At 33.9% G+C, this 11,401-nt stretch overlaps 1 protein-coding gene across 1 annotated transcript in view; it reads left to right on the top strand.

Annotated features, from left to right (window-relative positions):
• Nucleotides 1-11,401, top strand: part of CEP85L (centrosomal protein 85kDa-like) — a 143,929-nt gene that overhangs the window by 86,251 nt on the left and 46,277 nt on the right. Inside the window, exon 5 of the mRNA XM_012650545.1 lies at nt 2,446-2,563. Coding sequence (XP_012505999.1) covers nt 2,446-2,563 — 118 coding nt within the window. The remainder of the gene's footprint in view (nt 1-2,445; nt 2,564-11,401) is intronic.

Raw genomic sequence — 11,401 nt, forward strand, 5'->3', positions numbered from 1 at the left:
CCTTCAGAGTTGAGGCTAGCACAACCAGATATAAATGTATTTTATCCTTCTACATTTTACAGAAAGTATCAGAATATATACTTATCTGGCACCTTACCTTTTTCCTTTATATTATTAATACATAAAATTATATAAACTACAATAATTATTTTCATATCTTTACACAGATAGCACCCTTTTCCTTTGCTTTTACAGCTACATGATTTTCCATTTTATGATGTTAGCATAATTTATTCACTTTATCCCCTACTCATCAAAATTTGGGTTGTTTCAGTTTAAGGTTATTATAAATAATGCTATGAAGAATAGCCTTTTATAAATATTATTTTGCTCATGTGCAAATATTTTTGTAAGTTAAATTCTGAGAAATGAAATTTCTAGCTGTTGTGTGACTTTGCAATTTTTATTGATATAGTCAGATTGCCATCCAGGAAAACACTATGTAAGACTCCTCCTTCTTTCACTCCCTACCTGTCAACCATGCTAACAGAGTATGTTATCAAACTTAGGGATTTTTGCCTTTCTAGTAGGTTCATATAAAAGGTAGGGGGAAGGTATCACCATATGGTTTCAATATATATTTCTCTTATAAGTTTTGTTAGATGACACTAGAGCTATTTTGTCTAGGGTTATTTTTTTCCCCACTACTGAGACAAGGCCCATCTTAGAAACCCAGGGTTTCTCAGTCTCAGTACTATTGATTTTTTTTGGTTGGATAATTCTTTATTGTGGGTGGCTATCCTGTTCATTGGAGGCATTTAGTAGCATCCCTGGTCTCTACTCACTAGACACCATTAGCAGTCTGCCCCAGTTGTGGCAATCAAAAATGTCTCCAGATGTTGCTAAATGTCCCTTGGAGTTAAAATTGCCCCCAGAGAATTGCTGTGAATGGATGATGCCCTGTGAATCATGAAGTTTCTCACTCTGGCAGTTAGGAATAGGCAGTATTCCAGGCCCTGTGCGAGCTTCAAGCACTGTTCCCTCTGATCTTTTTGGTTGGCTCTCTCCCTTACACATACCTTCAGTGGTTTCCTCATGCATGTATTAATTAACATTCAACTGAATTCTCAAGGGTCACTCAGCACCGTGAACTATAGCTGCATTGTTTTCTCCAAGTTCCTAGCCTGGTGCCATTTTTCTTGTTCTGTCTTGGGGAGACCACTGTCCTGTTCTAGTGCTTGACAACTCTCTGAGCAGTAAGCTGGGGCAGTTATGGGGCTTTACTTCATTAGTTACCCATCTCTCAGAGATCACTGTTTGTAATTACCTGATGTCCAGTGTCTTGAGAATCTTTGTTTTCTGTATTTTGTCTTTTTTTAAAAAAACTTTTTTTTAGGCAGGATGGCAAAACCAGTCCCTGCTACTCCCTCTTGTTTGACAAAGGAAAATTTTTTTTTGTAATGCTTTAAATTATTTGAAAAGTGTTATATGACTAATCTCTCCTAACTTTCCTATTTAATGTTTTCTATATGGATTTTCTTAGAGGTTAGCACATTTCTTAAAAAATAAAAATGATTCTAAGTAGAAAAAGGTCTTTGATGCAGTCTGAAACATATAATCTAGCTAGTTCCAGAAGTTACTTTGTAAGTAATTTTGAAAAACATAAAGTTATTTGTTTACTAACACTATATGATTTCTTGAAAGCTTTCTCTCTCTCTCTCTCTCTCATAAGTTCATTATGAAACTTGTTATTAAGTTTTTGAAGATGAGAGATACTGCATACAAAGCTCTCAGCATCATGTCTGACACATAACACTTTTAAAATTTATGAGGATACATATTCACACAAGTTAAATAATGTGGTTAAAGTAAACTATGAGCCGCTGAAGAAAGATTTGAACTTCAATGTGTCTGGTTCCAACATGAGATTATATTACTAAATGAAATGTCAGAGCTTTACAAATATGGAGATCTGTCACTGAATGAGTTCTTCATCACTGGTGATGTTTATGTGTAAACTGTGTAACCTGGGATGTTTTAAATAAGATGCAGGCGTAGAACAGCAGTTGGGCTAGATGATCTTTATAAAACTACTTTCACCCCTGACAATGAGATTCTCAAAAGGTATGAAATATTGAACAGAATTTGTGTGAATGAAAATAATGATTTTTAAGGTAATGGCATTCCAGACTCAGGATGAACCATTTATTAGGTTAAATAACAAGAAGAAAGAAAGCAGAGCATGCCTTTGTTAGAATCTAAGAGAATTATTCTATAAAAGATTGCATTCTACGGAATGCTGGAAGTACTTTACAGTATAAATAAACTTTTACTGTAATTCCACACGTGGTACTGTGGTTTAAAATAATTCCCTATTACAATTTTTAAAATTGATAATACTTTCAAACTCTTATGTAAAATTATTAGAATACTAAAGGTTCTGATTTTAAGTACCTTTTAGAAAAGTATATTCTTTATAATGTGACCTCAATTTATGTTTTTCAGGCAGAAGCAACAAATTACCCACCTACATGAGAGGATAAGAGATAATGAATTACGGGCACAACATGCCATGTTAGGACATTATGTAAATTGTGAGGATTCTTATGTGGCTAGTTTGCAGGTAAGGCTACAGAGGATTTTATAGTTGTTTTAGTAGTAAAGCTTGTATTAAAAATATACTTGTAATATTAGGATATTTTAAGTCAATTTTTGAATTAATAATGCATTCACATGGTTCATGTTTGTGTGTGGTAAAAGATACTGTCTTCCATCTGTCTAGTTCAGAACCTGCTACACACACACACACACACACACACACACACACACACACAAGAACTACTGTGATCAATTTTCTAGTGTATCCTTCAGAGTTGAGGCTAGCACAACCAGATATAAATGTATTTTATCCTTCTACATTTTACAGAAAGTATCAGAATATATACTTATCTGGCACCTTACCTTTTTCCTTTATATTATTAATACATAAAATTATATAAACTACAATAATTATTTTCATATCTTTACACAGATAGCACCCTTTTCCTTTGCTTTTACAGCTACATGATTTTCCATTTTATGATGTTAGCATAATTTATTCACTTTATCCCCTACTCATCAAAATTTGGGTTGTTTCAGTTTAAGGTTATTATAAATAATGCTATGAAGAATAGCCTTTTATAAATATTATTTTGCTCATGTGCAAATATTTTTGTAAGTTAAATTCTGAGAAATGAAATTTCTAGCTGTTGTGTGACTTTGCAATTTTTATTGATATAGTCAGATTGCCATCCAGGAAAACACTATGTAAGACTCCTCCTTCTTTCACTCCCTACCTGTCAACCATGCTAACAGAGTATGTTATCAAACTTAGGGATTTTTGCCTTTCTAGTAGGTTCATATAAAAGGCAGGGGGAAGGTATCACCATATGGTTTCAATATATATTTCTCTTAAGAGTGATGTTAAGCATCTTTTTATATATTTAGGACCAATTCACATTTCTTTTTCTGTGAATTGTTTTTTTATAACCTTTTGCTTATTTTTTGTGTTAGGTTTTAGGTTTTTGCTTATTGTTTTAGGAGCCCTTTATATATAAAAGAAATTAGCCTTTTATCTGTAATTTGATTTGAATGTACTTTTTCCAAATTTATCATAATTTCTATTTATATTATTATTCCTTTCTCCTCTATATAATTTTTTCTACCATGAAGTCTAATTCTAATGAGTATTTTATAAATGAGTCTCACCTTTACAAATGAGCCCATTTAACAAAACAATGATTAAACATCAACTATTCTAAATTCCGATGTCATAAAAGTGAAGAATAGTTCCTGCGTTTATTGATCTCAAAACATACAGGTGGAGAGACCATTTAGGAAAACATGTTTATCTCTTTCTTATCTATTTTATTTGTTTTGGAAGGGATAAGGTAGTGTCTAGGCCCTAGGAAAAGAAGTGTGAATAAGGTTAGTTTTGCCTATAAGGAGAGTACAGTCTAATGGGAACACAGAGTTTGTGAGGCTTTATAACAAAATTTATAGACTGAAAGGGATACTTTCCTCAATTATTACTCTTCTTTTTAAGAGTTTTTCTTAGGCCTGGTGCAGCAGCTCATGCCTGTAATCCTAGCACTCTGGGAGGCAGAGGCGAGGAGGATCTCTTGAGCTCAGGAGTTCAAGAGCAGCGTGAGCCCTGAACAAGAGTGATACCCCATCTCTACTAAAAATAGAAAAAATTAGCCATGTGTGGCATGCCTGTAGTCACAGCTATTCAAGAGGCTGAAGCAGGACAATGGCTTGAGCCCAGGTGTTTGAGGTTGCAGTGAGCCAGGCTGACGCCATGGCACTCTAGACTGGGCGACAGAGCAAGACTGTCACAAAAAACTTGTTCATATGCTTTCCTATATAAATTTTATAATTGGCTTATCTCCAAAAGAAAAAACAAAAAACTGTTGGCATTTTTATTGGGATCAAATTGAGGCCCGATAACTCTGAGGTGGTGTATACTTCTTTTTGTAGAAATTTTTTTGTCTTCTTCATTAAGGTCTTTATTCCTAGATTTAAAAAACATCATTTTAAGTGGTCTTTTTTCCCTTCATTATATCTTCAAACATGTTTATAAATACTAAAGGCATTGGTATGTTAAAATCATGAAATATTGAAGACCAGATAACTATCAGATTTACCTGGGCGGAGGCATTTTACATAGAGATTCCAGCTTGCTTTTCATACTTCAGTTACTAATATAGAAAAATACATTATAATGTGGGCTCATCTACGACTTCTGTCACATGATAGCAAAGCTTTATGGTGCTGTACTGAGATTAATAGTGTACATTTATTTAAAATTGGTTTTTCTATGCTATATAAGTAGAATAATTTGCTTTGATAAGTCTTTTAGTAGAACCATTCATTTTCTCTTTATAATTTTGTCATTCTGAATAAAAGTTTTACTTTAATTATGCAATTATTATTATATTACTGAAAGTATGTAAAAATGGGTATCCAAATGATGAAGCAAAATTTTTTTTGACACAGCATCAGGCCAGTAGAGGGCTCTCCAAGTCAGTCCGCAAGGACAGATAAAAAGATCTAGAAGGATATAGAAAAAGGATTGTTAAAAGTATTTGGAAGGGTTTTGAATTATGTGGAGAATTATCATTGAGAAATTTGATTTTAAAAGATAAGGAATATTCATAAAAGGAAATAACAAGGAAAATCCTAAATACTATATTGGTATGGTAGATATATAAGATAAACTTTTATCAGTAGGTAGATATAGAGAGAGCTAATGAAATGTCAAGGATTAGAAAAAACAACAGATAAGATGAAATATGTCTTTAGCAACAAAATTTTTACCTTGGATTTATGAACAACTTTATTTTTTATGCCTGCATTTTGTATGTGCACATTTTTCTGGTCCATAGTTTTGTTCTTCCTAATTCTATAGCACATTAGACAACGAAAATTATGCTTTTAATATTCTTTATATTCTAGAGTAAATTAAGTCAATTAGTAAAATGAAAATAACCTTCTTTTATGAATTTATACATGAAAAGCATATTCTTGAGAAGGAACTTCCATTTGCCTGTTAAAAACTTGCACTAACCTTGCAATTATTTGACCTGAGAAATAGATGTCACTTAGTCACACAGGTAGAGAATAAGAACCATGTCTTTATCCTAAAATCCAAAGTCTTAGTGGTAGAATTGGTAGAACCAAAGAGTAGTTTGTATTTACAGTACACCAAAATTTCCATATGTGGTTAACAGGCCTTTATGGAAAAAACAAAATATGAAAGACACTTTTTCATATTATTAAGTAAAGAAGGAAGAGGTTTCTTCTTTCTATATACACGTGTACTTTGCAAAGACCAACCAAGTAATACTGAGTAATGTGAAGCTTTCTAAGCTTTATTGACGCATCATTTGTTGTTTTCTTTCTATTTTATCCTTTTTTTCTCATTTTTTTCCTATTTTTCCTTCAGCTGTTTTTTTTCTACCACCAACTTCTTTGGTTCTAACGAACATTTAATAAATGAGTCCCACCTTTACAAATGAGCCTGTTCAACAAAACATTAAATATCTAATGTGTTAAATACTGGGGCCGCATAAGTTAAGAACAATTTCTGTCTGTCATGGATCTCAAAGTCCATAGAGGGAGACGGTATCAAAAACATGTTTGTCCATTTCCTTAAAAATTATTTTTCTTCACTGTGGATTAGGTCATTTAGGCTCCAGTAATATAAATGTGAATGAAGTTGGTTTTGCCCTCAAGGAATGTGTAGTCTAATGGGGGACACAGACAAACAATAGATAATTGCAGAACATTAGAGGTGCCCAAAATGTTATATATGAACTGTTTTGGGAACCCCTCCTACAAACATATAAATTAGTTTTCCAAAGGTCAGTCTAGGCTTCCTGTAGGAAGGGGTATCTAAAATGAGAACCTGATAAACTAAATTAATTCAGTCAGGTGAAGGGGGTAGGAATAGCGCTTGAGGCATAGTGTGCAGCATGCGAAGAGCCCAAAGGAATGAGGGGAAATAATGCATTTGGAAAACTAAAAATTATTCTGTATAGATGAAGCATAACATGAGAGTAGGGTAGTTGTAAGAGATGTGGGTGAAGAGGTAAGCAGGGGCCATCAGAGGTATCCATTTGTTCCAGGTTTGATTAGGATTGCCCCTGTTTGTGCCTGTTATACTAAAATAATTATTAATAGCACCCTCTGTCACTTTCCAAAGTATGCTAGTTTGATTACTCCAGTGGTATAATAGAGACTGGATTTAAGGTAGACTGAGGCAGGGAAACCAGTCAGGAAGATATCTCAATAGTCCAAAAGTTAAATGAACACCTTTAAACCTTTAATTTTAAAACAGTGGTGGTCATGATGAGATGAAGAGTAGCTGTTAAACATCTGTGCAACCAAGCATGGCAAAATGGGCCAGATTTAGTGACGTATTTAATGTGATGAGTAGGAGAATGATCCAACTATTGATGGGGACAATTGATTGGTTTATAGTGTTAATGACCACGATAGAGACTACATCAGGAATAGATTTAGAGGAGAAAAATAATGAATTAAACTTTTAAATTGTAAATTTGAGGTTGAGATGAAGAATGATGCAGGTCTAGGTGCCTGGGATAAGAGATTTAGGTGTTAAGTGTTTGGTCGTTGAAGCCTTGGGCATGCCCAGGTGTTCTAGGGAATGTTCGTGCAATGAGAGGAAAATGCGATCCAGAATTAAAGACGGGGAACTGCAGTATTTTAGAAGTTAATAGAAGAGCACAATTTGTGAAGGAGCATGGGGAGAGTTGTAATAGAAATGAAGGGAAGAAAGGCTTCCTCCACAGAGAGGGAGTAGGCGTATGAAATTCAGAGAAAGCAGATAAAGACTGAAAAGATGTTATTAAATGTAGAAATTAAAACGTTTCTGGCCTTAGACTTTTCTCTTTCTGTATGCTTAATTTCACTTACAGCTTTAACTGCAGCTTGTCTTGCTACAAAGCACATTTCTGTGGGGCAAATTTGTTCATACACAGTTGGTAAATAGGAGAATGATGTCATTATAGTTTTCAAGTCTGATTGGTTCATACGTGCTTCACTTTTTTTTTTTTTTTTGATAAAGTCAAAGCATCTTAGAAGAATAGTGTGAGTAAAATTAGAATCTTTGGCCAGCAACGGAAAAGGCTTAGAATCACCTACTACATTGGCAGCAGAAGCCCTTTCAAGCTTCATTATAAGAAAATTATAAAAGAGTACCTCCACATGAGTGCTCTTCCTTGGGAGGTGTACTTCCTACTTTAGTGACTTCCACTTCATGGCAGGTTATGTTGCTTCCGCCCACCTACATGGCAGTCCCTGTATCATAGCATTCTACCCCTATCATCTCAATACTCACCAGACCTGCTCTAATTAAAATGACACCAGCATCCCAGCACGATGTTGAAAAGCAGTGGTAAGAGAGACATCCTTGCGTTCTTCCTGATCTTAGTGGGAAAGCTTTGAATTGCTTAGCGTTAAATATGATGTTAGCCATAGATTTTTTATAGATGTTCTTTATCAAGTTGAGGAAACTACCTTCTATTCCTAGTTTGCTGTGAGTTTTTCGTCATGAATAGGTGTTGGATTTTCACAAATGCATTTTCTGCATCTGTTGATACGATCATATGATATTGTTTTCCTTTAGCTTGTTGATGTGATAGTGTACATTGACTTTCAAATGTTGAACCAGCCTCGTATACCTGGGATATAGTCCACTTCGTTATGGTGATTAGTTACGTTTATACATTGTGGGATTTGATTTGCTAATATTTTATTGAGGATTTTTGCATCTATGTTTATGAGAGATAATGGTCTATAGTTTACTTGTAATGTTTTTGTCTCATTTTGGTTTTAAGGTAATACAGTCCTCATAGAATGAACAAGAAAGTATTACCTCTGCTTCAGTGTTCTAGATGAAATTGTAGAGAATGGATATAATTTCTTCCTTAAATGTTTGAATTCACCAATGAACCCATTTGAGCCTGGTGCTTTCTGTTTTGGAAGGTTATTAATTGTTGATTTAATTTCTTTAATAGACATAAGCCTATTCACATTGTCTCTTCTTATGTGAGTTTTGGCAGATTGTATCTTTCAAGGAATTACTCCATTTTGTTGATGTTATCAAATTTTTTGGGCATAGAAGAGTTCATAATATTCCTTTATTATCCTTTGAATGTCCATGGTATCTGTAGTGATGTTCTTTCATTTCTGATATTAGTAATTTGTATCTTCTCTCTTTTTTTTTAGTTAGCCTGGTTAGAGGCTTATTGGTTTTATTGATTGTTTCAAAGAACCATCTTTTGGTTTTGTTGATTTTCTCTGTTCATTTTTTTTCAATTTCGTGAATTTCTACTCTAATTTTTATTATTTCTTTTGTTCTGCTTTCTTTAAATTAAATTATTTCTAGTTTTTCTAGTTTTCTCTACTTTTTCTGGTTTCCTAGGATGGAGACTTAGATGATTGATTTTAGATCTTTCATGCCTAATATATGCATTGAATGCTTTAAATTTCTCTTTAACACTGCCTTCACTGGATACCACAAATTTTAATAAATTACATTTTCCTTTTCCTTTAGTTGACAGTATTCTTGAATTTCTCTTGAGATGTCCTTGTTAACCCACGTATTATTTAGCAGTGTGTTGTTTAATCTCTAAGTATTTGGGAGATTTTCTGGCTATCTTCCTGCTTTTGATTTCTAGCTTAATTCCACTGTGGTCTGAAAGCAGGCATTGGATGATTTCTTATCTTTCAAATTTTTTAAGGTGTGTTTTGTGGCCCAGAATGTTCTCTGCCTTGGTGAATGTTCCCTGCCTTGGGTGAATGTTCCAAGTGAGCCTGAAGAGAATGTGTAATGCTATTTTTGGATGAGTAGTCTATAGATATCAATTGTATCTAATTGATTGATGCAGTTGTTGAGATCAACTATGTCCTTACTGACTTTCTGCCTGCTGGATCCTACCCATTTTTGACAGAGGGCTGTTAAAATCTCCAACTATTATATTGGATTTATCTATTTCTCCTTGTAGTTCTGTCAGTTTTTGTCTCATGTATTTTGATGCTTTGTTGTTAAATAATACACCCTAAATATTGTTAAAAATATACCTACTTAGAATATTGACTCCTTTGTCATTATGTAATGTCCCTCTTTATCCCTGACAACTTTCCTTGCTCTGAAGTCTGCTCTCTCTGAAATTAATATATAGCTACTTCCACTTTCTTCTGTGTAGTGCTAATATCTTATATCTTCTTTATCCCTATACTTTTTATCCATTTCTGTCTTTATATTTAATCTGTGTTTCTTGTAGAGAATGTATAGTTGAGGATCCTCTCTGGCAATCTTTATCTTTTAATTGGTGCATTTGGACTATTGATGTTCAGTGATTATGGATATAGTTGGATTAATATCCACTATATTTGTTAATGTTTTCTATTCTTTTTCCTTTGTCTTCCATACTTTTTCGTCTTTTGTAATTTTAATTGAGCATTTTATGTGAATCCATTTTTCTCTTTTTATTTTGTTTGTTTGTTTTGTAGTGATAATGTCTTGCTCTGTCACCCAGGCTGGAGTACAGTGGCATAATCATAGTCTCACTACAGCCTGAAATTCCTGTCCTCAAGCAATCTTCCTACCTCAGCCTCCTCAACAGATAAGACTGCAGGGGTGCACCACCATGCCTACCTGATACATTTTTATTTTTAGTAGAGACAGAGACTTGCTATGTTGCCCAGGCTGGTCTTAAACTCCTAGCCTCAAGTGATCCTCCTGCCTTGGACTCCCAAATTACTAGGATTACAGGCATGAGCCTCTTTTTATCATAGCAATTATATTTCTCTTTTTACTTTATTTAGTGATTGGCCTAGAATTTGCATACACATTACAACTTATCCAAGTCTACTGTCAAATAACCCTATACCACTTCACAGGTAGTGCAAGTACCTTATCATAACAAAATGGTCCTAAATCTTCCATCTTCCTTCTCATCCATTGTATCATTGTCATTCATTTTACTATACATAAGCATACATAAGCATGTATACACACACACACACACACACACACACGCGTACGTAATCAAATACATTGTTGCTGCTATTTCAACAAACTTAAGATAAATTAAGAATAAGAAAAATAAAGGTTTTTATTTTATCTTCACTTATTCCTTCTCTGATGCTCTTCCTTTCTTTATGTAGATCTGCGTTTCTGACCTTTATCATTTCTCTTCTCTCTGAAGAACTTCTTTTAACATTTCTTGCAAGGCAGATCTACTGGCAACAAAATCCTTCAATTTTTGTTTGACTTTATTTCTCCTTCACTTTTAAAGGATAATTTTGCAGGATATAGGTTGGTGGTTTTATTTTCTCAAAAGAGAAAATAATTTCACTCCACTCTCTTCTTGTTTGCATGGTTTCTGAGGAGAAGTTAGATATAATTCTGATCTTTGTTCCTCTGTAGGTAAGGTTTCTTCCCCCTCTGGTTTCTTTCAGGGTTTTTTTCTTTATCTTTATTTTCTGATGTTCAAATATGATATGCCTCATTGTAGTTTTTTTGGCATTTGTCTTGCTTGGTGTTTTCTGACCTTCCTGATCTGTGATATGGTGTCTGACATTAATTTGGGGAAATTCTCAGTCATTATTGCTTCAAATAGAGCTTATTTTTCTTTCTCTCTTTTTCTCCTTATGGTATTCCCATTACTCATGTTTATACTTTTTGTAGTTGATCCACAGTTCTTGGATATTCTGTTATTTTTTTTAAGTCTTTTTTTTCTTTGTTTTTCAGGTTGGGAAGTTTATATTATCATATCCTCACTCATACTCAGAGATTCTTTCCTTAGCTGGGGTCAGTCTACCAAAGAGCCCATCAAAGGCATTCTTCATTTCTGTTAGTGTTTTTGATCTTTCACACTTCATTTTTATT

The sequence above is a fragment of the Propithecus coquereli genome, unplaced genomic scaffold, assembly GCF_000956105.1.
Source record: "Propithecus coquereli isolate 6110/MARCELLA unplaced genomic scaffold, Pcoq_1.0 Scaffold331, whole genome shotgun sequence".
In the NCBI taxonomy this organism is placed as follows: Eukaryota; Metazoa; Chordata; class Mammalia; order Primates; family Indriidae; genus Propithecus; species Propithecus coquereli.